Source organism: Aptenodytes patagonicus, chromosome 4 (genome assembly GCF_965638725.1).
Source record: "Aptenodytes patagonicus chromosome 4, bAptPat1.pri.cur, whole genome shotgun sequence".
Classification (NCBI taxonomy): Eukaryota; Metazoa; Chordata; class Aves; order Sphenisciformes; family Spheniscidae; genus Aptenodytes; species Aptenodytes patagonicus.
Window position 1 is genome coordinate 2,794,679 of NC_134952.1, and position 27,519 is coordinate 2,822,197.

At 47.5% G+C, this 27,519-nt stretch overlaps 1 protein-coding gene across 3 annotated transcripts in view; it reads right to left on the bottom strand.

Annotated features, from left to right (window-relative positions):
* The window catches only part of PTPRA (protein tyrosine phosphatase receptor type A), a 133,174-nt gene that overhangs the window by 94,997 nt on the left and 10,658 nt on the right, over window positions 1-27,519 (bottom strand). For 2 of the 3 annotated variants that reach the window (XM_076335670.1, XM_076335669.1), the window contains exon 2: window positions 10,071-10,207. The exons of the other annotated variant lie outside the window; for it this stretch is intronic. In XM_076335670.1, coding sequence (XP_076191785.1) covers window positions 10,071-10,088 — 18 coding nt within the window. In that variant the 5' untranslated portion in view covers window positions 10,089-10,207. The remainder of the gene's footprint in view (window positions 1-10,070; window positions 10,208-27,519) is intronic. 3 annotated transcript variants of the gene reach the window in all.

The window sequence follows — 27,519 nt, forward strand, 5'->3', positions numbered from 1 at the left end:
ATGTCAAGCAATCAGAGCAGAATTTGCGTTTGGGATTTTTGATGCACATTTCACAGCTAAGGGCATCTAAACCAAAACCATCTTCGCTCTTCGAGGCCCTCCATCCAAGTCAAGAGGACAGATATTCAGGAGACCATTTTGGTTTTAAGTCAGTCCGCTATTACATCACACATAATTCAGAGGTTTGCCATTTCGAACCTGGACAGCCTCCTGGGGCTGGTGTGAAATTACTCAAATTCACAGAAACCACCACACCCTCTTGGATGGGGCGTGCTGTCCACGGCATTTTCTCTCCTGGTGGAAGCCATCTTTGCAAGCAAAATTCTCCCAAGTATTCCCCCACCCTTTTCTAGACAGAGAATTTAAACTGCCCAGATTACAAATTTGAGGAGTGTAAGTGACACCTCCCTTCCCGTGAGCCCCCAGCGATGTAGTACCTGACAAACCCGCTGGTTTTTGAAGCCCTATCTTTATAAAGTGGTCTTTCATGTCAATGAAGCCTTCTCCATCCAGTGTTTCCAGGTAACACCAATACCAGCTTTTAGCTCTAAATGCTTTTCAAACAAGCGTAGAGAAGGTTAAAAGCGACACTTGCACTTGCATTGATATTTTCCAATTAAAATTAACAGATGACAATGACCCAAACAGGCAGAGCTGGAGAAGAGATTCTCTGAAATGAAAATACCAACATTTTGGATGCCCCCAAGTGATACCGTAAGCTGTTAGCATCTCACTTTTACCCCCATGGTAACCTGCTGGGTTACGTCTCTTTTTAGGTTTCACCTTCACTTTCTCCCCAGGAAGAACAATCATAGAATCATAGAATCATTGAGGTTGGAAAAGACCTCTAAGATCATCGAGTCCAACCACTGACCCAACACCACCATGCCCACTAAACCATGTCCCTAAGTGCCTCATCTACACGTCTTTTAAATACCTCCAGGGATGGGGACTCCACCACTTCCCTGGGCAGCCTGTTCCAATGTTTAACCACTCTCTCAGTAAAGACATTTTTCCTCACGTCCAATCTAAACCTCCCCTGCCACAACTTGAGGCCGTTTCCTCTTGTCCTGTCGCTTGTTACTTGGGAGAAGAGACCGACCCCCACCTCGCTACAACCTCCTTTCAGGCGGTTGTAGAGAGCGATGAGGTCTCCCCTCAGCCTCCTTTTCTCCAGGCTAAACAACCCCAGTTCCCTCAGCCGCTCCTCATCAGACTTGTTCTCCAGACCCCTCACCAGCCTCGTTGCCCTTCTCTGGACACGCTCCAGCACCTCAATGTCCTTCTTGGAGTGAGGGGCCCAAAACTGAACACAGTATTCGAGGTGCGGCCTCATTCATTCCCACATCAATCCCTTCTCCTTCCCTTCTTAAGGTCTTTTATAAGTTATATAGAGGATTTCATTTTCTGGGCCATTTCCCTGAAAGTCATCAAGTTGGGCTTTTTCTCCTGCCGCTGGCAGTTGTGCTCCAGCTGCGATGCCGGTTGTTTGCCGAGGACCCCGCAAGGCTCAGCCCAAGAGGAAGACCAGCCTCCCAGAAAGGTTTCAAGGGTGAAGCTGAACGCTGGCCATTCTCTAACGGCTCGGCACTTAACGATAAATACCTCCCTCATTAGTATGCTGAGCTACATTAGTTCTGCCGCTTACAGCGCTAAAGCATTAAAGTGGGGCTGGATCTTCAATTTCACAGTTTGCAACGTGATGCATTAGATGCTCGCGGGTCTCCAGGCATGGGGCGCCGACGGCATTTACACAGCGTTTTAGATGTGTGAGGTGCTGCCAGTAAATCTGCTAATGCCTGTAAAAGAGGCAGCGTGTGCCTCTGAGTGAAGAGATGAAGTCATCTGTACCTACAATAGGGGTTAATGTGGCAGAGGGGTGAAACGACTGCCCAATATCCCACGTGAGGCTTTGGTAATACCATGACCTCAACTGAGGAGCTGGCATCATCCTACAAATCAAATATGGATTACCTAGTGGCAAGCAAGAAGCAAATTTACACTGCAGACTCTCCATCAAGCCTGGGAAAGTCTTATGATCTCTCCACTCAGCCTCCCTGCTAATCAATTTTCACAGAACTTGCAAGATTTGAAGACTTTGAAGTTTCTCAAAGGTGGCTGAAATTGCTCAAGGGTTCAAAAGGTTACTTGGGACAGAGGGGCTGGTAAATGCAGACTGTGTCCTCTTCCCGCTCTCCGATGTTTAGGAAACTAAGCTTAAAAACACAACGCTACTCACCCTTACGTGAAAACTATGAATGACATTGTCATCACTACAGTTGTACCCATACCTATCAAATATTAGCATTTTAGCTATTTTTTGCACTAAGAACGCTTTGTCCCTATTGAAAACAACGTTCCCCGGTGAACACTAGCAATACATCAGCCCTGACGATCAGATCAGAGTAAGACCAGCCAAGGCTAGGGAACACTTCCTTGTATTCAAAGTTCAAGCAAAAAGGGGTCGGGGATAGCAAATGGCTCCTAGATACTCAAACGAGGACTTGCAGTAGGATTCTTCAATGCATATGTAGCATTATGGCTTTAGAGGCTTTAGAGGCATTGCGCAGATTAACCAAACAGAAAAATGATCTCATAGTGAAGTGCTGAGCTGGAATTAAAGAGATTAATGTTCGGGTCCCAGCTATAGAAGTTCTCACCCTTGGGGAAGTCATATCAACTCCTGCATCTCGCCTCTCCTTTCCACAAAACCTCCTTTGAATTACTGATTGCAGAGCCTGAGTGAAGATGCCAGGGGAAAAGACCATTCCAAAGACTTCTCTTAATTACTATTTTTTTCCTTAATTCCCACTATGAGGCACTGTCTTGTTTTATTCATGATTCTTTGAAGAAAAATCTTCCATCTTAAGGGAAGAGAAACAAGTATGTGTTATCTTTTGAATAATATCACGTGCTTCTACTGGTGAAGTACAATTCTGAACAAAATACTCACATGAACATACCAGAAAATGTGCAGTGCAATTTCACGTAAGAACGCATTTGATGGTACTTCGTTACAGCATGTTTGTAGACCCAAAGGTTAGGTCAGGCAAAATTCTGAAGTTAGTGGAGCACTTCTTGGCCTAAATTCACACAGGCACGGAAGGGCACAGCAAGAAATACTGTCCCATACAGTTTTGCGTACTTTGTGATCTCCCATTGCTAGATCTCTGAAGACTTTGGTTCTTCTGGAGGTAAAGCAAGGCCTCCTTCCTTTTGTTTCTCCACCTCACATCATAGGAAGCAAGACATTTAACCATCATGATGGTTTTCTAATTCTGTTACTCCACACCAGCTCACCTGTAAACCCCTGAGTGTCCAACACCGGGCATTTGTAAGAGGTCGGTCATACCCCGATTCCCCTGTAAACCAAAGAGATATCCAAGACTTCTTGGAATGTGGCTTTTTCTGAAGGCTCTTTGGAATAGTTCATTAAGTTCAAAGTCAGGCTAGCAACCACACCATTGCCCAAAACACAAAATGCAGGCCAGATTTTGGTGAGGACGAAAAGAAAGGGGAAAGTACGTGGGTCGAAGAAGAACAACAAAGTTCAGTCACATGTCAAAATGCTTTTTTTGTTGTTTTTTAGTCTAAACCCAAAACTTATATTGCATCCAAATTTGTGCTGTGCAGTTTAAAGAGCCTAAGGGCGGGCTTCCTTCACCATGAAAGGATACATATAGCACGCAGCCAAGTGACACAAAGAAGAACTTGCAATGAGAAGATAGCTGTGTTTCAGTGGTGACATCTGTGTCATCCGTAACCCACAAGCTGTCATCACCTGACACCAGCAATAGGTGACAGTCACAACTGAGACAATAATGACCACAGCAACCAAACCTTCCTCCCCACACTCAGCCTGAAATTGCACTGGGAGGCCTCAGAAATCCCACAAGACTTCAACCAATCTCCAGTTGTCTTGAAAGCATAATTAACTTCAATTGTCTTTTGATTTTATCTCCATTTTCTCAGGTTCTAGGCTATTTGGGAAAGCACTCCGTGTATGCACATGTGGGTATGCACACCGGTGCGTGCAGGTACTTGTCTGGAGTTACTGACTTCCCAGTGTATCTGCTTTTCTCAGGGCCTCCTCGGAGAACAAAACTTAGGGAGGAAGCCTAACCTTTGGGCAATTTTCCTTCTTATCCTGTACAGTTGCCGATAAAGATTTCTGCTCCCACTGCACCTTGTCGATACAGATGAGCTCAAACCAAGGGAGCATTCAAGCTCAGCTTGACTCTGCTAGGCTCAGCTCTCCACTTCCCCCAGTGTTTTCTGACAAACTGCTTTCACAGGGACTTCAAAAAAAGATGCTGACCTGGCCCTTGCAGTAAGGAAGAGATTTTCCTCCCTTCTCCACATACATTTTAAAGTTTCCTGAAAAACAGAAGGACAGGATTCAGAGAAAGCGATGGAGAAAAAAGACTGAGGCTAAAGACTAACTGACACTCCAGGCTACATCCACAGCTCCGTCCATTTTCCATTTATACTTCTGTAGTTCACCCGCAGCAGCTGGGGCAGCAGAAACCAAATCTCCAAACATTGCTTCTGTCTGCGTGATCATACACCCCAAGACGTGAGCACATAACTCGCCTTCCAGGAACTGCAGCAAGCGAGTTCCCCCTCCTTCCTCCGTGTCTTGTCGTACATCGTGAGCCTCTAAATCTCTACGTGACAGGGAACTGAGAGTATCTCAGTATCTCAGACTGTGCGGTCTCCCACAGCATTCTCCTAGAGAAGCTGGCGGCTCACGGCTTAGACAGGTGGACTCTGCGCTGGGTCAAAAACTGGCTGGACGGCCGGGCCCAGAGAGTTGTGGTGAATGGAGTTACATCCAGTTGGCGGCCAGTCGCGAGCGGTGTTCCCCAGGGCTCAGTTTTGGGGCCAGTTCTGTTCAATATCTTTATCGATGATCTGGATGAGGGGATCGAGTGCACCCTCAGTCAGTTTGCAGACGACACCAAGTTGGGCGGGAGTGTTGATCTGCTGGAGGGTAGGAAGGCTCTGCAGAGGGACCTGGACAGGCTGGATCGATGGGCCGAGGCCAACTGGATGAGGTTCAACAAGGACAAGTGCCGGGTCCTGCATTTCGGCCACAACAACCCCATGCAGCGCTCCAGGCTTGGGGAAGAGTGGCTGGAAAGCTGCCCCGCGGAAAGGGACCTGGGGGTGCTGGTCGACAGCCGGCTGACCATGAGCCGGCAGTGTGCCCAGGCGGCAAAGAAGGCCAAGGGCATCCTGGCCTGTATCAGAAATACCGTGGCCAGCAGGAGTAGGGAAGTGATCGTGCCCCTGTACTCGGCACTGGTGAGGCCGCACCTCGAACACTGTGTTCAGTTTTGGGCCCCTCACTACAAGAAGGACGTCGAGGTGCTGGAGTGTGTCCAGAGAAGGGCAACGAGGCTGGTGAGGGGTCTGGAGAACAAGTCTGATGAGGAGCGGCTGAGGGAACTGGGGTTGTTTAGCCTGGAGAAAAGGAGGCTGAGGGGAGACCTCATCGCTCTCTACAACTCCCTGAAAGGAGGTTGTAGCGAGGTGGGGTCAGTCTCTTCTCCCAAGTAACAAGCGACAGGACGAGAGGAAACAGCCTCAAGTTGTGCCAGGGGAGGTTTAGATTGGACGTGAGGAAAAATGTCTTTACTGAGAGAGTGGTTAAACATTGGAACAGGCTGCCCAGGGAAGTGGTGGAGTCCCCATCCCTGGAGGTATTTAAAAGACGTGTGGATGCGGCGCTTAGGGACATGGTTTAGAGGGCATGGTGGTGTTGGGTTGATGGTTGGACTCGATGATCTTAGAGGCCTTTTCCAATCTTAATGATTCTATGATTCTATGATTTTATCTGGGGGGAATTTAAAGGCAAATAATAATGATCAGTGTTACTTCCACTGCAGCAGCGCTTATGGATTCCTACTGAAGAAACTGGTGCTGGATCTAGTCAGAGATTACATATTCATTCCCTCCTCTCTCCTTCTGCCCAAAATGAGATTTACCAGAAAAAAAATAGGTTTTAGTCAATTGAGGGTCTCGGTGAGTCACAGGCAGGCAGGTGACCTACACTATCATTCCCTCTTACGGGCCAAGAGGTAACGCGAGCAGCAAGACTACACGTCAGGGAGGGCAAACATGGAAGAAGAAAGTCAGCTTTAAGAAAAATTAATGACCCTGCAGGGTAGGTTCAGCACTAGTTTGATTCAGAAAAATAGAATGGGTGTAGCCAGAGGGTTGGAGAAGTCCATCTAAAAAAATAGAGAGTTGTTTCACTCCCAAAAAACTTTCCTATTCAGTGGAAAATTCAGCTTGCTACGAAATCAGATGGAAGTCTCTGAGCCAGCCCAGGCAGGGGTTCACCTATACACCCAAACGAGAAAGGCCAAGAACAAGCCATCAAAACATGCAGCCCTGCCAAAGCCTCAGTGGTTTTATCATCTAGAGTTCAAATCAAGACCTCCCGTCCTGCTGCTCGCACTGCACGCGGAAGAGTTTCCAAGAAACGTCTCTTGGCAGTAATCCCAAAAACGCAGCTTCCGACCCGCTGCTGGGAGCGGAGCCACTGCGCGTGGCGGCGGCTTCTCTGCAGATTTTGAAAGCTGAATTTCCTACGAAGCCGCCCCCATGCCACATCCTTCACTGCTAACATAGCACTGAAACAGCGCAGTGTTTTCGAACAATGCCCTCGATTTCTCTAAACACAACTGTTTACGCAAGCCTAAGGCTTGCCTGAGGCAGGCCTGGTGGCCTAAGGCTCGGGGAGAAGATGAGCCCACCCTCGTTCTCATTGCAAGTTTTGCACATCATCAGGGACACTTCCACCCTACCCTTTCTGTAAACCTCTTGGGATCATGAAAATAATTATGGTGGAAAAACCTGGGCTAAGCCAACCGTGTCCTATCCAGCAGGGTAAGCTGGGACAGACACTGAAGCCCTGGAAGATCAGGTAGTCATGAGCCAGTGCCATCATCCCTGGCTAGGAAAGGCAGGATTCTAAGGTCAGGCTGGACGGGGCTCTGAGCAACCTGATCTAGTTGAAGATGTCCCTGCCCACGGCAGGGGGGTTGGACGAGATGACCTTTAAAGGCCCCTTCCAACCCAAACTATTCTATGATTCTATGATTCCCACTCGTGCTCTTTGGGAGAGGTGGCGAGGGTTTGCTAGTGGCTTTGTTTCTACCTCCCACGCCCCTTCCCCTCCTCCAGTAATGTAGTGTTTTCAGTTCGGCCAGTTTTGACTTGAGACCACTGCGACCTCTACTCGGAGGTGCCACCAGACCTGGGAGCACTACAATGTCTGGGATCCCAAGGTTTCCAATTACAGATGCAGAACCTTTTAGGATGTAATCGAGGTTTCAGATCTAAACTTTGAAGTCTTTTTACACGCGTTCTGCAAATGCAAGCTCCCTGGTGTGCCAGCATTATAGCCCATGCTAAGTCTGAGCTAGAATAAATGTGCGACATTGCCGAAATGGCTGACAAAAAGAGGACATTAACTTGTGACAAGTGAATGCGACCAGTGAAAACAAAGCCCAGAAATCTAGTGATACAGCTGAGTGGATAGCTTTGTATAGACTTCATGTGTTAGTTTTCTCCCACATAATCCAAATCTGAATGCTTTGGACCTGTGACATGAATCAATAAGTGATGTATAATGAAACACTTTAAAAAGCAACCCATAAAAGCATAAAAGGGTGCTCAAGCCCTTCCAGCTGACATCGGATATTTCATAACCCCAGTTTTAGAGAGGAAAAACACTCAGCCCAAAACGCCTTTCCAGTAGTCCACAAGAGATATGAGGCTCACAGTATGACGGACACCTCCGGCACCCCAGCGTCCAGCTCTGCATCTTGCCTAGCAGCCCATACTACCTGAAACAGCAGAACAAGTCCCATGACCTTAGCTGTGGACCTTGCTGTCTTATTCCGAAGGGATTTTGCCGTGGAAGAAAAGCGCTGTTGGACTATTTCACTCCAGCCGACAGAGTCACGTCCACATCTGGCTTCATCATGCAAGACAAACCACTCTCACGCGAGCAATTTTGTTGAGACCGTTTACACTGGCCAGTCAAATCAGACAGCACTGGCCACGACGAAGCATCAGCCCACAGCCGTTCCTCTTCACGCAAGTTCAGGTGCATCCTGCCCATCCAAGCAGCTTTAGGATCCCAGCTGGCCACTGAATTGCTGGCTTGCAACCCTAAACAGCTAAGAAGCCTTGATGGGCACATCCAGACCACAGGTTTTTTGAGAAAGCTACTCCCTGAGTGCAGGTAGCATCTTTGTCCTACATATGGTCTGTTGCAACAGGACAAGGGGGAATGGCTTTAAACTAAAGGCGGTAGCTGTAGACTGGATAGAAGGAAGAAATTTTTGACGCTGAGGGTGGTGAAGCACTGGCACGGGTTGCCCAGAGAGGTGGTGGATGCCCCATCCCTGGAAACATTCCAGGTCAGGCTGGACGGGGCTCTGAGCAACCTGATCTAGTTGAAGATGTCCCTGCCCACGGCAGGGGGGTTGGACGAGATGGCCTTTAGAGGTCCCTTCCAACCCAAACCATGCTGTGATTCTACGATTCTATATTCACTGGATTACGATAGGACCTGTGTTATTTTGGTAGATATTTGAACATATTCAGTCTCTTGCTTCTCTAAAAAGGCTTTTCTTATACAAGCAAAAACTGAATATTACACGGAGTTTAGGCTATTAACGTTTGTGGTGTGCATCATAGGCAAATTTCTTCTGTATCTCTGACTTTAGCCTCATTGAAGTTAATCCTTTTCTGGGATCAGCTACAGAGAAAGCATGCACTAAAGACAAAGCCCTTCTTCTAGGACAGTTGGACACTTCTCAGTAAATTGGTGGGCTTAATTCAGCTGTTGACCTCAACAGGAGTTCTCCCCAAATCAAAAAGTGAGCCAAGCAGACTAAAAAATACACGTAGCAAAACACAGTTAAATACATATACACACACACACTAACAGATCTGAAACTCCTTGCTAAGTATCACACAAACTCAAAAGGAAGCATTTAGTCGTCCATAAAAGTTACGATTGACTTCAGTTTAGCACAGAGGTATCACACCAGGTTTGCAAAGAGTTCAAAGAATTTTTATATGAAACCATAACTTGGCCAAGTTTGTGAAGCACGCAGTGTCAGCAGGACCCTGTGTGCGAGCCTTAAGGAAATATCAAACCACATATACAAATTTCATCTCCAGACACGGTGAACCTGTGAAAGCCACAGCAACAAGAAATGCTTTAAAAAAAAGACCTCGTTTATAAAAATCACCAGGTTTCACATGCACATCTCAATTTGCTACTCTAGCAACACCATCCTAGCATCAAATCCTTTTTAGTTGGAAAGAGTCCTTTGAAATACCGAACAAGAAATCTTACAGTAAGATTTTTATTTTTTTTAAAAGAATTCCTCAATCTTTTCCTCAAGTCAGACCATGGGAAGAACTTTGACCAGAAAACTGCCCACAAACTCCCTGCTGGGTGTTGGGTTTTAATTCACTAACGTCCTGAGTAACGTTCCTTCTTACTCCATGACCTTCTTTCTTACTCCATAACCTTCCTTTCCTCAAAAAGACTCTGGCTCTCCCCCCCTGTAATAAATCACTCATGCCAGTATTATGTGCCCATCTGTTCCAAGGTAATAGCAGAGGTCAGTATATTTCAGTCTAATACTGGTCTGTATAACCAAGAAAAAAAAGCCTTAAGAAAAGTCCTCTTCAAAACAGTGCAAATATTGATACCCAAACTCTTCATGCCTTGCAACACCAACCAGAAGTTTCAAAAATGAAAGATTCTTTCAAGTAAACAAAGAGAAAATAGTGGATTCATGAAAGTTTGCATCAAAACAAAGGCAACCCCTCAGCCTGAGAAGACCGCGCTCATTAAGATCAAGCAGGGGAACAATGGAGCGCAGGTTTCACCATGTAGATGTTGTAAGACTGAGAGATGTGAATCCATGAGAAAGCTGTACAATTGAGCACCTCCGAAGGCTGCTGTTCTCCTGCGCAGGCTACAGCGGTACTAGCTTCATACCCAAAACATCTCATTTATGTTTCTACCATACCTTAAAAGGGACGCTCATTCAACTTTTCACCTCCCCAACGCGACGGTCAAAGCTTTTCCGATTAATATCAAACCGGGACGACGATGGGTAGTATGCAATCAATCCTTATTAAGGCTGATGATTATTCTCGATGCGCCCTGTCAGAGAGAAACACCCAGTTAATGGCTTGTGCCAAGATGAGCGAGTCATTTCACACTGATCAGCCATATTAAGCAAACAGCCTTTTTATTGCCCCAACTGCTTGAATTTTGTCGTGGATGACTGGGACTGTCCCATATAACTGAGATTGTCCCAGCCACTAACGGAGTCTCCATATAAGATAAGTTTATCACAGTGTTACAAGCACAGCTGCAGGTACACCAGCCTGCAGGAGGCATGGAGAGGGCGGAGAAGAAGCCTGAAGACCATAGCTCAGGCCATTTGGGGAGCAGCCCAAGGCTACGCAGTCTGCTAATACACCAGGAACCTAATGAACAACAAAAAAAAATTAGTCTTAAACCGTTCTGTTTTGCAGAGAAGACAACGAGGAACGTACAGCACTTGGCCTGAAGCTGGAAAGAGCTCCAGCTGTGCCAGATTTTACATCCAAATCTAGACCACTGCCTTAAAAACAACCTTATTTTCCCTTTTCTAGAGAAGGCAAGGTTTGTGGACAGAAGCAGGACCCTTCTTAGGCCAGCCAGCAGCAGTGGAAAAAGGGGACAAACCTTTCAACCGTACAAACCCTCCTGGAGGCCTGACACAGGGGAAGGTGCCTTCAAAGCTATGCTCTGCTCACGAAAATGGCTCCGAGGTGGAATTAGGCATGTATCAGTTAGACCATCTGCAGGAGCGAACAGGTGGTTCTTCTGGAGTTGTGGGTAAGTTAGTAAGGAGGAGAGGAAAACAGTAACTATTTCATCAAGTTGGGGGAAGAGACGAGTGAATTATTCCCTTGGCAACCAGCTCAATGGGACCTGGTTATTTTCTCAATTATTCAGTTTCTCAGTTACTTTCTGTAGGACTCCTTCCAGTTTTAGATTTCATTTTCAACCAAAGCTCGCCACACTTTCCACATGCCGCACAAACACATGGAACAGGCAAGATGCATTTTTATAAGGTAAGGCAAGTCTTAAACAGCTAAAAGCACCTATGCTGTTAGAACATCTCGGCCAAAGTTAACGATCCCCTCAACTGTAGCAAGTGAAAAGCTGATGTTCTTTATTACACTGCTTTATTAGAGCATTAAAGCCCTCTCACATTGAGAGTAAGATGCTGTGCACAGCACCCAAACCACCCACCAGCGCCCAGGCAGCAAAGCCGGCAGCTGAACCGATGCCTGGGAGCTCCGAGAGCAACTCCCGGGTTTGTCCCTGAGCAGCTCGCTGTAGCTGAAGGAGACTGCCAGGCTGCAGAGCACCACTGAAAGAACCAATATCCCCGCTCCAAATCAAAGTATTGCAACGACAGCTTTTATATTTGCATTTGATAAACAGGACGATCAATTTTTATTTATTTTTAAGTTGTTGTAGAAAGGAGAGACATTCTGCAGACACAGGGAAGAAGCAGCAGAGCATCTTCTCCCTCGTGGTGCAGCAATGCCGTCCGGACGCCCACTCCACCACTTTGCATTCCCCAACAAATAACCCAGGCTTGCTCATGGCAACGTGGATTCTCCATCTGGCTTTGTAGCAAAACAGGCTCCCTCTAATTATCCCTCAGCCTGACGACATCTAAATGGTGGAACAGGAATACGGCAGAGACTCAAAATGAGAGAGTGTGAAAACAAGACCGTCTCCTTTCTCCATTCACACCGCAGGTCCCAAGCGCACGAGGACAGGCTCCCGCCTGAGTCATTCCCAGCAACGCTTCACAGCCCGGCAGCAACCACAGATATTTCCCACGCAAGTGGGTTTTTTAAAAAATTATTTAAAATGAGAGGATAGCAAGAGTAACTTTGGGACTGCAAGGAGCAACGGTGTGATTAGAAGGATCGGTCATGTCTACAGTGTCTTATTAGAAGTAATTTATATGCAAGTAAAACAAATATCCCCCACTTTTCTAGGAAAATGCCAAATTCCATACTGATTTACACGCTTTACAATCTCATTGACTTCAGAGGGATTGCCCGCAGTATGAATCACCGGGCTGTGGCCTCCCAGCAACACAGAGTAATCCCTTCACACTCCTCCTTTCAAAAACCCTATCATCCGACCAGGTGCTGCAGCTAAGACCCCACGAGCCAAGCCTCAGCCCTGCGGCGACGCTTCTCCTCTCCCTATTAAAGCTTGGGGAGGGGGTGAAAGGGAAATAAAAGTCGGATGATGGAAATGCCGACAAGCGAAAACCACGGCCTCGGCGAGCCCGGCGTGCGTGGCTGAGCCCGGGGGCAGCCGGGGGGTTATTTGGGGCAGTGCGGGGGGAGAGGCATGAACCCTCCTTCAGCCTAATTAAATCCAGACCCAAAAGCCATTCTGATCCGAGGGCATTAAGTATTTTTGTTAGGAAGGGCAGGGATAAATTAACTCCTAACTCGGGCCCTAATCTTTTTTCATTGTTGTTTAAATTCTCCCACTTCCTAAGGTTTCAGCATTTCCTCGTGATAAAGAGGAGCTCCAGTCTGCCAGCTCATCTGCCCCTTCTCCTCAAGGCATCTGGGCAGATGCTTCCCCCAACCAAGCTCTTAAAAATTACACGACCCGCTTCTCCGTTTACAAACATCGGTGCAAAGGGCAACGGCTGACCCCATTCTTCACCTTCATCACAGCTGTTATTTACAGTGCTACCAACACACTGGGATAGAGGCTAATAAATGTTTAATGGCCCAGTAAACACCAAGGGCTTTATCTATAGCCCATTTCAAAGCCTGATCAAATATAATAATCCTTTGCACGGCTGTCTGCCACTTCCCTGGCCTCCTGCGGGATGGAAGGAGATGTACACGGCTGCTCTACATTCAGACAAGGAAGGGAGGTTAGCTACAGGGAAAGAGGGGGTAGCCATAGGCAAAGGGGGGTTAGCCATAGGGACACGGACGTTTCCCCTGCTTCCATCTCAATTTCTCGCTCCCAGAAGGGCAGGACTATGCACCAACCTGTCAGACCTCAACTTCCATATAATACAGAAATGCAGGTGGCACCTGCCTCTAGGATTCAAAAAAGCAGTTATAAACAACAGGAATATTACACATAGGAAACAGAGAATATGTAGAGAAAGTTGAGAGAAGTATCGTTTACTTATAGACTGGGGTGCAGGGGAAAAATACCTGCACTCTTCATGAAGTGCTGTAGGAGACTATGAGACCAGAAATGCTGAAGCTTTTTGGAAAGAAGCTTTATTTTATTAAAAAAAAAAAAAAAAAAAAAAAGGAAACAGGATCAATACTTAAGCAGTTTATATATCGCACAACTTGCACGATGCATGGGATTGCCAAGCAGCTGAATTCTTCACATGCATCTACCCAGGCAGGTGCTGACTTCTGCCAGACCAACCGATTCAGTGCGTGGGGGAGAAAAACAATTTTTCAGGCAGATAAGCCACTTCCTCAGATCTGAAATGGAAGATATGTTTTCCCCCATAATTATAGCTGTGGGTCCATTACTCAATATTCTTTCCCCGTGCAAGTCTTACTTATCTTCTAGACCCTCATATCTCCAATATGATTTTTTAAATGAGTCATTTTGACACATTAAAGCTAAGCAGTTACGTTTTTATTACGCTATTACACATCGCTGTGACAAGCTTCCCTAAAGACCTGATGCTAAATCACAGTCCAATTACGGTTTGGTAAACTCACACGAACAAGAGATAAACACACCAGAAAAAGCCACAAGGACTTCACAGGGAGACCTCACCCCCGACGTGGGGTTGCACCGTGGCACCATCCAGCTATTCAACGCAGGGGCCCCAGGAGCCAGACCTGTTCCATAGTTTTCTGGACCATATTCAAGGTTTGATTTTTTTTTTCCCAGCCCCCAAAGTAGCCCCAAAATCAGGTCCTGGTACTGGTGAGGTCTTCTGATATAGCCAAGGCCAACTGACTCTGCCACCACCACCTCTTGGCTCAGATGATGGGAGAGACCTGCTTCCCAGTTCGATCTGGTCGAACTGGAGGGTCCTCCAACTCCGATCCATGCAGAAGGCGAGGGATCAGGGCAGGATTACAAAAACGGCGGCTTGAGGACAAAATAAAGGAGCCTGGAGGCAGGGCTGTCGCCAGGGCGTAGCTCACCCGTGCTGCCGCGCACCGGCCCCTTCCCTCCCCCCTCCATGGGACATTTTCATTTAGCGTGGCCAGGAGACTCTTGCAGAGGATGTTTTAAAACTCACAGAGCTGCCAAAAACGTCAAATTAGAGCACAGTGAGAGCTCATAATAAATCCACCCAAGTGAACCGCAGTGCTGCTTGGCTGCCTTTTTGGGTGAAACCAAAAATCGTGAAAGCAAAGATCTACCGGCAATTACACCCAAAACGCTTCCTGTCTTTGCACGAATCTTTGTTTGCTTTGGGTTTTAGTGGTAGATGGGAGCACAGACTACAATTTGTGGGAGACAGGTTATTGCTGCTAATGCAAAGAGCTTTTTTTTTTTCCCCCCTTAACAGATAAAGAAAGCACTAAACATGCCACTCTGAAACAGCTTGGTCCTGCATTCACAGATGGTAGCAAAAATTAGCATTATTTATTTGTGGCTTTAGTCACTTTTAAAAAGAAAAATAGATGAAGGAAGAAATGCACCTGAATTAGGACTCCCTCCCCTTTCTTTTGCAACTAATACTTCAAAATGCAGCAGGGAAAGAGCATTTCACAGAGCTCTAGGAAACCACACTTAGGAAAAAAAAAATACATTTACCCAAGAAGGAGAATGAAAACAAGCAGAACAATAAGAATCACGGAAGTTTGCTCCAAGGAGACATTTGGGAAGGTGAAAGGAGGAAGCAAGCAAAAGAAAACATACGGCATAAAGATACAGATTAATCCAAAACAGCAAGAGAAGAATTATTAAGACATTTTACATTTATACAGCGCTGCATACAACAAACAAGATGTGATCACGTAGTGCTATACGATTCAAAAATCTAGCTGCATTTATATACACAGCCACACCCCTACAGAGGGCTCAGCCCATCCCTGTGTCTCCTGAGGACCTCAACCTCCCCGTCTCAGAATCACAGAGCAGTTGAGGCGGGAAGGGACCTCTGGAGGTCATCTGGTCCAACCCCCTGCTCCAGCAGGGCCACCCACAGCTGCTGGCCCAGGACTATCTGGCTTCTGAATATCTCCAAGGATGGAGACCCCACAACCTCCCTGGGCAACCTGTGCCAGTGCTTGGTCACCCTCACACTCAAAAAATGTTTCCTGATGTTCAGGGGGATCCTCCTGTGTCTCAGTTTGTGCCCGTTGACCCTTGTCCGGTCACTGGGCACCGCTGGAAAGAGCCTGGCTCCGTCCTCTTTGCTCCCTCCCCTCAGGTACTTGTAGACATTGATGAGACCCCCCGCAGCCTCCTCTTCTCCAGGCTGAACTCAGCTCTCTCAGCCTTTCCTCATAGCAGAGATGCTCCAGTCCCTGAATCATCTTTGTGACCCTTCACTGGGCTCTCTCCAGTATGTCCATGTCTCTCCTGTACTGGGGAGCCCAGCGCTGGACACAGCGCTCCAGGCGTGGCCTCACCGGTGCCGAGTGGAGGGGAAGGATCACCTCCCTCGACCTGCTGGCAACGCTCTGTCTAACGCAGCCCAGGACACCACTGGCCCTCTTTGCTGCAAGGGCACGTTGCTGGCTCAGGGTCAACCTGGTGTCCACCAGGACCCCCAGGTCCTTTCCTGCCAAGCCGCTTTCCGGCTGGGTGGCCCCCAGCCCATACCGCTGCCTGGGGTTGTTCCTCCCCAGGGGCAGGACTTTGCACTTCTCCTCGTTGAACTTCATGAGGTCCCTGTTGGCCCATTTTCTCCAGCTTGTCGAGGTCCCTCTGGATGGCAGCACGATCCTCTGGAGTATCAGCATTGACTCCTGGGGTACACTGCTAGTTACTGACCTCCAGTAGACTTCGTGCCACTGGTCACCACCCCATGGGCCCAATCATTCAGCCAGTTTTCAACCCACCTCACTGTCTGCTCATCCAGTCCATACATCAACAGCTTCTCTATGAGGATCTTATGGGAGACAAGGTCTAAGGACTTACTGAAGTCCAGGTTGACAGTATCCGCTGATGTCCCCCTCATCTACCAGGCCAGTCACTTCATCATAGAAGTTTCTCAAGTTGGTCAAGCAGGACTTCCCCTTGGTGAACCCATGCTGACCACTCCATCGAGTGCCTGGAAATGCCAGGATGAGTTGCTCCATCTCCTACCTGTATTTATAGTTTTGGCTCAAAAAAGCTGGAGAATCTCACATTATCTACTCAGTCTTCTTGGGGGATACTGCTTGATTATTGCAGCGATAGAAATTGCAGGGAAACAGCACATGCAAGAAAGAAAAATACTTGTAGGTCACTACGAAATCTGATCTCATACAGGCAAGTTCATCACCAAAGAGCTGAGTTGAGATGAACCAGTAAAAAAGGCACAGAGAGCATCAGCTATATGGAAGATAAATATACATCATTTTCTCCGGTAGTGAAGCTTATCCTCACTGCAAGAAATTGCCATTTATTTCCAGCACAAATGGATTACTCATGGACAGAGAAGCCAGGGGCAAAATTAACTCTTGGAGCCCAGCGTGTCCCAGGAGATCAGATCAAACCCAGCCTTCTCCTTTCCTCCACTGGACACAGACCGGGAACCCGATGGCCTTTTTGATTGCTTCCATCACCGCAATAATTATTTTAATTTTTAGCTTATTGATTTTGGCAGAGATTCTCTTAAAAGCCCAATCAAGAACAATTAAATGCAAGAATTAAGTGAAATAAGGCGCCAACAAGGTTTGGTGTCTGCCCCTCTTCACTTAAGGGCGATGGAAGATTAAGTGCTCAGCATTCAGACTTCTGAGAAAGCCTAGAAAGGGAGGCACCCTCAGAAGAGACCCAAAAAGCCTTTTTCTTAGTAAAACCATCTAGAACTTGCCAATAAGAAAAGCTAAATCCTGCAAGACCAGCGAGATGGAGCCCTGGCTTCAGCTCCCACTTGGGCTCAGCAGTTCAAATCCAGTTCCCATGTGCCAGGGAGAGCAGCCTAGTCAGCCCATGGCCTTTTCTGTCCTTCCCTGATGACGCGACGATGCTAAGCAGCCAAATATGCAAGTCACTACACCGGAAAGTACATAGTGTAGTGATTAATGGACTTACCTAGGAGGGGAGTTCTGGCCACGGTCCTCTTTCTCAGGACTTTTTATGTATTTTACATTAGATATTCATTGGACTTGAGAAACCCACAAGCGCTCACACTGCACGCGCTGCTGGGAAGAGGGACCAGGACACGATTCCTTCCCTTTTATGTTCGAGCATTAAATCGTGCACTCCTCTGCACGGGCGCTCAGCTTTGAGCGGCAAGGAGGGATGCAGCACTTGTGCCTCAAACAGCCAGAGTGCTGCAGGTTTTTCGCCAACGATCAAAGGAACGGGAACCTAACACCTAGACCAGAAGCATCTCAAGGAGCTTCCAGTGTTGGCTGCCCAAAGAGCCCAGGTTCCTGGGATCACAGTTCCGATCTTATTTTATTTTTTTTTTTTTTTTGTTAAGAACATAGGTCTTTAAAAACTGTCTCTTACTCAAAGGCTAACAGCTGTACGACAGTCACATTCAGGTTCAAAGTTTTCTACTCATTCATGAACTCAAAACTAAGGCTAAGCAGATGCACCATTAAGTCCAGTTTCCTTATTTTTGAGAACAAGTATAATTATCCCCAACTTCACAGACACAAGACACTCCTAGAGAAGTGACTTGTCAAACAGTGAGATGACAGAGGCAGCAACAAAAGCCCACTCACCCCACCACTGCTCTCATGCCTTGCAAAGTAATTGCCTTCTCACCCAGAACTAAAGGTTACAATTACAGTCAGAATGAGTCAAGCCGGAAAGACCTATTTTAAAAAAAAAAAAAAAAAAAGGAAAAAAAGGGAAAAAAGCATGCAGGCAATTCTAAGACAGAAAAGAAGCCCATTTTTGCATTGCACCTTGTTTGCTCATGCTTTGTCTCAGTTACCAACCACAAATTAAATACTTTAGTTAAAACTTTGCTCATCTGGTACCTTTAATACTTAGTCACTAGAAATTGAACATCTGGTTTGCTTTGAGGCTTTCAGCAGTGACTCAATGTTATCTACAGTTTTGGACCGCTGAAGATTAGTATTCCTGAGGGGTTTTTTTCCCCCACCCCTAGCAACAGGGCTGCTTGCTTTCAGGAGGAGGAGGAATCAGCCTACAAAATTGTGTTACAAAATCATTAAAGTTTGAAACAAGTTGAGGAGGAAGCACAGGACCCAGAGAGATTTCATCCTCGGCTGGAAACAAACCGGCTGAGACCTCTACCAGCGCATACCTGTGCCCCATAGCTTTCTAGGATCGATATGCCCTCGCAGGGTGATGCACGGCTTTCAGGCTCTGGAGAAGCAGCAATCTCCTGCTGTGTTTACAGTAAGCACCATAAATATGCCACAATTAAAATGACTCTAGTAGCGCTCTCAGCATGTGCATCCCGCCCAAGCCTGAAAGCAATCCCAAAGGTTTAGCTGCGATTTAACCTCCGCTGGTTTCAGGCACGGCAGGTAGCTCAGCATCACATATCTTCAGCGGCAGCGAAGTACTCGAGGTAGACGCATAGCTTTAGAAAGAGGACGCAGCAGCAGGATGTATCCCTGCACCCAGGGACCCAATTAACTTGCTGATATAAGACACCAGCATCTTATTAACATGGTAGACGCTGTGCATGCACAAAGGCATGCCACGCCTGGGAAAAGGACTTCAAGGATAACATATGCTGCATGTATGTGCAAGGGAAGAGCCTGGACACGGTCATCATCTGTCCCGCTGTAAGGGAAGGGATCTGTGCAATATCCAAGTCAGCTGACAAACCGATTGTTAACAGCCATTTCCCCCGATCCTTCGGCTCATTCAGTGAATGAGTATTTTCCCTGGAAGAGCGTTAGACATAAAGCGAATCCCCTTTACCTCACCGAACGGCAGCGGTAAAACAGACCCACGCCTCTGGAAGGTGGATACTCAGGCACAGGTTGGCTTTACGGGATCTCGTCATCTCCCACATCAGACGTAGCACACCACACGTGAAGGGTTTTACAGTCCACCCTCGCATACAGATAAGGGTGCTGCCATTGAGGATGCAGATATTAACCTGCTGGGGGACAGGGGTCCAAAGGGAAATCTGGGGAAACCTCTATTCCCGGCTCCCACCTGAGCACTTTAACCTCCAAAAGGTTTTTCCCTCCTTCAGTAAAATCTTAAAAATTAGTGTGCATAGTTACAGCCTGAGAGTGTTCGAATGAGCACGACAGACCACATCTAAGATCCGTTTAATTCAGTACCTCCACAGCAACCAGCAGCAGGTCTAGGGAGCAAGGTCAGACCCGCACCAGCACTTACCATTTTCTCCCCAGTCTCCAGCACGGACTGTTTCTGCCCCGGGATCTTTTCACTTTCCTTCCATGAAGTTTATCCAGTCACATTTTCGATCCATGTAAGTTTTTAAGCATCCTACAGCAGCATAGCTTAACACATGGGGTGGAAGTGTTTACAAACACCGACAGCATGCTGGGGAGGATGTGCTACCAGGAGAGTACCATCAACTCCAAAAATCACAATGCTACCAGGAGACTACCATCAGCTCCAAAAATTATGATACCCACAGCTCACAAAGCTCCACTGAGTTCTCACCCCAAAGTTTTTACAGCGTTAATATAGACCACGACAAAGAAGCATTGCCATGCAAGTCTTAAAGATTCCAGCTCCGCTCCTCATTAGCACCTCTGTGGGCAAAGAAGCAGAAGAACTGGTTTGGAAAGAGAAAAGGAAAGAAAATACAGATGACTCTGATAACACGTCTAATTAACGAAGCATAAACTAGACGGGCTGGTTCAGGCTGCGCGTCCCATCTGCTTTGACTTCAGTCGGGATGGTTCCCATCTCCACAAGTGCCCGTTTCCATACAGATACTCCCGCGTGCTGACAAGCCAAAGACGTGCCTTCAGCACCCGGGCACATATGCTCTTCTATGGCGTTATGGCACGTCCTTGCGTTCTTCTCTTAGGCAGAAGGGATGAACAACAAAAAATGTGAGTGCTCAGTATGCAAAGGATGGTCCTGAAACACCAAGGTTGTATCCCAAGGACTAAACACAAGAGTTTGATATGAGTTTGCCGTAACTTCGTAGTCACCAGTCCTCCACGGCCTCTAGATAAGCACTTATCTACCTTTAAAGCCTTGACCTCATAACAGCTAACATTTTTTACTCTGTTGCACTTTAAGTGACTTTGCAATCAACTTGCGTGAAGTTCTATAGTGTAAATGCTGATTTATAAAGATTTATTTGTGGAGTGACTAGGTATAGCTCCCTAAGGTCATCAGTTAGAGTTATGATACTAGAAGTTCAGGTTCAGACAAGGTCTCTATCTCTGCATGTTTCTGGTCCTCCTTTTGGAAACAATAAGCAGAGAAGACACATACCATAGAGTCCCAACAATGGGAAACATCCAGGCACTCTCGCAAACGTGCACCCTGGCCCTAAAAGCTTCAACAAAAGGAAAAGGCGAGTAACAAAATCCACAGGAGCATCTCCATCGCTCCGCAGGAGGTCAGTGGCAGAGCCAACGACAGGATGTGGGAGAGAAGCACATCAAGTGCCTGTGGCACCCCGACAAAGCAACCTCCGCGACTTAAAGTGAAACGGAGAAGAGGTCAGCAGGAGGTGCAGCCAGCATAACGTAGGGATTTCAGCCAGTGTGCCATGAAAAATGCATGTGAGTTCAGAAAAGTGGCAGGTCTTTACATACACAAAGTACCATTCCTGCTCCCCAGGGAAAGAAGAGGAGGGGGAAGATGGTTGTATCCCATTTCTGGTTTTTAAGAGGATTTCTCCTAAGGGATTAAATCTGTGAGAAGTTTTGAGACTTAGCAGACGAGGACAGCCAGTAGAGAGCATAAGGAGCAGAAAACTTGCCCCTCTCAAACCGAGGCAACCTCACAGGGTGCTTTTTCCTCTTTCTCCATAGTTTAGCACATGGAAATACCCGCTTCGTAACAGGATGGAGGCAAGAGCTGTTCCTACAGCCATGCACAGGCCTCCAGAACAACAGGAAACCCGTGGTCAAGCGGTGCCGATAGTCCTGGTGCTTTCACTGCACTAACGCTCGATTGAGGACAGGCTGACTCATTCACCCCAGTTAAAAACCCAAACACCAACACGAGTCAGTCTGCTAGAGAGGGTAGTTCATTTTTTTTTTTTCCCCGGACTGCATTGTTACAGGTGGATTTCATGAAAATGGAAACCTTTGAAGGAGGTTAAATCCTTCAGAGGCAGAGAGGAGGCTACAGTCAATTCCAGACAAGCTTCTCCCGTATCACTTCATTCATGCCCAGAGTGGCTGTTGGCACCTGCTCCTGAACAAACCAGCAAGACTCAGACCCTGAAAAGATAGTCTACTATATTCTTTATGCAGCACGAGGGAAGAGGAATGGGATTGAATAAGCAACATCCTATTGGGAAATTCGACGCCACACCTACGATTACATACAAGAAAGAAATCAGCCTAGCGTTCAAGCCAGCCAAACAGGGAATGCCAAACCTTTATTAAAGGAAAAACCTCGAGTAACTCGGATGTAAACAAGCTCATGTCCACCTGGGATGCCAAGTCCCCTTCACTGCCTTTGTACTAAAGAGCTATAAAGGTCTGAACTGCAGACGGGGCTGGCTAGAGGAAGGACCGGGGAGGATCTGCCATCGCAGAAGCATCCCTAGCCCAAGCCACTGAGCTCCAGCCGTGACTTCCCACAGCTCTGGGGACATCTGACCCCTGCGGCTTGCTCTGGCTCGGCTCCCGTCTCCACACCCCTCAAAATCCAACGGCATTAAACAGCGGAGAGCTTCTGTTTGTAAGTCACGGTTGCTACACCGAGGGTCGTCATACATCGCAACTGCAATGTCAAAGGAACCACAAAGCAGCGATGGCGAAATCCTACGGCACAGATTGGTTCTCCAGACTTCTCTCTTACAGCTAAATGCAGACGGTGCATGTGGGTGGCTGGAACTTCGTCCCAAGAAGGTCAACCACCGCAGGAAGCCTCAGCTGCATGGGAACGGTCAAGATCTTGGACAAATTACTTCAAAGCAAGCCGTTTTCCTCCAGAAAGGGACAATAAGTTGTCAGTAGCATCCTGGAAGTCCTTCTTCTGACAAGGAACCGGTTACTTACGAATGGAGCTAACTCAGGTACATGCGCAAAATAAAAGGCAGAAGAGAAGTTTAACCAGAACTTGCTGACTATGCTGAGACAGTACGGGGGGCGGGGGCAGGGGAGATCGGGGGCAGCAGCCAGTGCCTTGGAATAGGCACAGAAACAAGTTTCCATGGGAGCATGTTTCTTTAAAGTCAGATGTATTAGATCATCTTGTCCCCTAGAGTATGTTGTTTCCTAATGTTTTGCCCAGACCAATTTCAAATGTCAAAAGCAATGGTTGGGTTTGTTGGTTTTGTTTTTTTTCTAAACTACCTTGAGTCCCCACAGAGCCAGTCAAGGATGGGAATTTTAGACTCTGTTCTGTCTTTCACATTACAAATGCAATTACCGCTGCAGCCTGATTACAGCATCTCCTGTCATACAGATTCTGCAAGAGGCTGAAAGAACAGCTTGCCTTTCAAATAGAGTTAGAAAAATTCATACAAGTCCTTCAGTGCTCAGTGGTCACGTGCCAATGAAATTTAAGAAAGGCATGTGCGGTCTCGGGGGAAGAGCATCCCTTAGAGAAAGCTATTCATGCTGTCTTCAGAAAAGGACATGATGAAAATCCCTTGCAAAGTACTTACCCTGAAATACGGACTACTCTCAAAATAGTCTTATTCCTCTTGCTTTTCAATCCTTTCATCCAATTAATGAAGAAAAATCTTCACTACAAGGAGGTTTTTAGATGCATGTGACAGTTTGGGTATGGACAGTCTTGCCATACCTGGATGCAAGAGATGTAGGATCGAGCAAAGTAATGGATCACACGGCTAACGTTAAGGTTAGTTTGACTCCTCTTCCCAGACACAAAGGCAGTGAGCATCTTGGATTTAGCTCTTGGATAACTGTAAGTGGAAATCAGCACTACAAGCTGGAAACATCTGGATATAGATAGTTAAACAAGACAGCATGGTCGGGTCACATCTGTTTTCCACATTTTCATTTCAGCCTACCGACAGGCGAGAGTCAGGCGGTCAGGGCACCGGCTGGGGATGGGAGAAGTTCTGAGGTGGGTTACTTGGGGTCCTCCGAGCCAGATAATCACACAGGCCACTGCCACCAGGCGAGAGCTCCCTTCTCCTTCACCTCCCCGCCCCAGGCATTCCCACAGCCGCCCGTGCCAGGCTCTGCGTCAGCCACAGCAGGCCAACTCACCTTGCTAACCTGCCAAAACGTCAGCTGGGACAGGGTGCCGTGCCGGAGAGAAGAGTTTTACGCCAAGGTAAGCAAGCTGTGCTGCCTTACCCGATCCTCAGACGTGGTCCAACACGTGCAGAAAGGAGGGAACAGAAAAATAAACTCTCCTACATCTTACATCAGCTCACCTCTGCCGCATAATAACTAATTAACTCTTCACACCTTAATTCCCTTTCGACACTGGGGCGATAGCCCTCCCTGCTCAACCAAGTACTAACGAGCCAACGCTGCTGTGCCTGAGCCACAGAGAACACCTAATTTTGATGAGACAGGACTTGACCCCCAGATAGCAAGCAGTAAGTGGGAATATTAAGTGCAAATATTAATGGCAAAATAGGCACAGCTGGCACCAAGGTTAAAGGGAGGCTATAGGACAGGACTAAACCACTGAGTTCGGCTAATAGCACATGCCTGGCTATCGAAGATGACAAGGTTTAGCAGCTTATTATTAATAACGAATCCTCTGCAGGATGTTTTCTGCAAAAGCAGAAGTGCTGCTTTTTCAGCTGCCCATTACCTAAAGTGAGCTGAACGAGCCCCACTTCAGAGGTAATAAATCCCTTTTGGATCAGGCAGTGGGCAACTCAAGTGGGAAGCAGTCAGCATCGTTAGACACATCATATCTATTTTCCAAGCAAGAGACTTGAGGCTTAGAGTATTTCAAAAGCCGGCACTTCTCAACAAGCATGGAAGCACCAACTCCTCCTTTTATTTCACAGCTCTCCCCTTTTCCCTGGGGACAGCAGGCAGCCTAGTATGACACAACAGGAATACCCCAGTCCCCCCCCGGGCACAAAAACCTGTGAGCAAGGCAGGCAACAATACATGGGAGTAGGACGGCGAGTGAAGGAAAGTTCATGGAAGAGATCTCCCAGAAGACAGGAATATTAAAGAGTTTCAACTCCTCCATCTGAAGCCAGGAAAGACTTAACAAATAGGCAACTTCGTGCTTGAAGCTAAGAAATAACCCTGCACAGAGGAAAGAAAAACTACAAGTGGAAGAATTAAGTGGGCAAGTGCTTGACATAAGTGTGATTTTGTCAACGGAGGCAATTTATGGAACAGGTTTGTAAAAGCAAAGGAGGATGGGGGAAGAAGAAAAAAAAAAAAAAAGGGCAGTGCAGGTACTGCCAGACTTTCTGCCTGCAAGCACCTTGTTCCAGGATCATCTTTCGGCTCTTGGCCGTGGAGACGGAGGGGCAGGATCCAAGAACAGCTCACAGCAGGGAGACGAAAATGGATGAAAACGGCTTCTCGGTGTCTCACTCCTGTAACTGCAGGACGGTTCTACAGCGAGATTTCGGCGTGACCCAGCACCGCTGGTCTCGGCAGCCCTCGCCTGCTTGCTGCGGGCAGGGCAGAGGGTGAGGTGGACCGCCTGCGCTGGGGTCTGCTTCCACGGCACTGCAACCACACGCACGTTGGACTGCTCCAGCCTGGGCCGATCAGGAGCGAGCGTGCAAGGACATCTGTGAGAAGAACCGCAGCAAAGCCTGGGAGCTATCCTGCACAAAGCCAAATGCTGCACAAAGACTGAAATAAGCCAAGCTTCTGAGGCGCCTGTTCAGCACCGCTGGGCTCTGAGCAAAGAGAAAATTCAACAGAAACAAGCAGGTTTTTGAAGTAGAAAGTTTCTGAATTCATCATTTTTTTTGTTGCTTCCGAAATTTATACCTGTACAAGCTTAGTGTCTCCAGCTGGCACATCTGCAGTCCTGGAGTTCAAGGTACTGCGATGCTGTATGCCAGGGCACGGTGGAGAAGGGAGGGTTTGGCAGCTGGGGGCCGAGAGGGAAGAGGAGACAACCCAAAAAGCAAGCCATGAATTTAGCTCCAAAATAGGGTGGACCAAACTTGCGCTCAGGAATAAATTCAAGTGGCTCTTACTAGCAAGAAGAGATTTAAGCACCACATACATATTCAGTTCTTTCCCCCATACCATCGCTTCCCAATGTTCCCCAGACCTCTCAATTCTCCCCAGAGGTAGATCCAAGTGCCTCTGCAACCCGGGCACAGCCCAGCGCCTGTATTTGGGGTCAGACCCAGGATGGAAGCGACTTTGGGAATGTCTGAAGGGAGAACGTAGTTCAAATGCTTTGAAAGCTTTGGAGCCTTTTATTCAATGTTTTGACTGCTTCAGAGTAAAATTAGGTCCCAGCTTCCAAAAATATATGAAGTAAAACCATCAGCAACAAGAAAAATTGATTCTGACATAACATACAATGCTACGGTCTGATGGGGTCATTTGTAACCGCACATTAAGTGACCACAGATAAATTGGGGTAGTCAGAGATACTTGAGAACTGGCTGAAGAACATTGAAGAGCTACAACAGGGTCACTGGAAGAGCTTCATTGAAGAGGGACATAAAATACCTCCATATCTTTGACAAAAGCCAGTGTGATCCGAGAGCTGGCTCATCAAAGATGGAGGTTGGCAGCCCAAGTCCAAACGATGGGTTCGTGCCACAGCAGGTGTCAGAGGCCATGCTGCCTCCCAAAGCTTGGTGCAACGTTAGCTCTCCAAAAGCCTCCAAAAAACCCACCAAAACTGAATGAACCCAGTGGTTAAACTTTGATTCCCGCCAGACCAGAGGCTATAGCACCTTTGGAGAGCAGTGGAAGGGAAGTCTGTGTCCCTGCTGCTCATGGTGCATCTGCTCAGCCCCTGAAACAAGGCTTCAACCCTACAGCCAAGTTTGGCACTTTCATCTTAACAAAAAAAAAAAAAAAACACACCCAAAATTCACCAATTCCTTGCCACGCTGCACAGAAACGCACGATGAAGAATCACAGGTGAAAGCAAACCCACGAGCGCAGCTCAGCATCTGCTCCGGTCCTCAACCCTCTGGCATCCCTCTTCCCAAGGGCCAGGATGGGGAGCGGGGCAAGCCTGGCCCTTGGCCATTGGGAAGGGGCTGCCGACAGCACCGCTCTAACAAGATCTCGGGGGAAACACATCCTCTGCCCGCATGAAACAGTCCTGCAACCTGCTTCTCATGCTGAAAACTGGCACCTAGATGCCAGGGGCAAACTGCTGCCAGTCCTCTGGATCAAAGGACAGGAAAAAAACCCTCTTACACTGCCACAGCCTGAAGCCCATCTCTCCTGTACGGGAGGCTTTGCCACGCTGCAGATTCTCGCCATCAGAGATGCTGGCGCAGGGAGATAGACAGGCAGGAACATCTCAGGCTGCAGGGAGATCAGAAATGAAAAGAGGCTTTTTTTTTTTTTTTTTTTAAACCTTTCATGTTGCCCTATCCCGGTCTCAAACCGCAGGAGGGACACAAAGGACTGAGCTCTGGATGCCAGGTGCTCCCTCGGGAGGCTAACCTCTTCAAGTGTCAAGTCAAAGCATCCCAAAGGAGCTGAGCTGCAATTTGTCACCTAAACAGCAAAACAATCCTCCTGCAACTGCCCTGCACCAACGGGCCAGTCCTGTTAGTAAAGACAAAGCTCAAGCGATGCTTTAAGAGATCTGTAACGATTACTGTAACAGGCAAAATGGAAAAAAAAGGTAGAAGCAGAAGCCGCCTTCCTTCCCCCAGGCTCGGGATCTGCTGCAGGCAGGGTTTCTGGCAGGGCTGGGAGCCTGCCTGCGCTCTGGCATCGCAGCGGGGACACCGCGTACGCTGCCACGACCATCTGGGGGGGCTGGAAACAGCTGAAGTGACATGGGAAGTGTCAGCTGTAGGATGGGGCTGGTCACAGCCGCGACGAGCGTGGCAGAGGTATCCCGAGACGACCTTTCCGTGTTGGACTGCAAACGGGAGAAAAACATCCATGCACCCATGCAAGCTGGCTACTGCGCTACCGCCCCTGTCCTTCATTAGTTAATTACTTGCATTTCTGTAACTACATTGCCTTAATGAAGCAGCAGGGGAAGAAAAA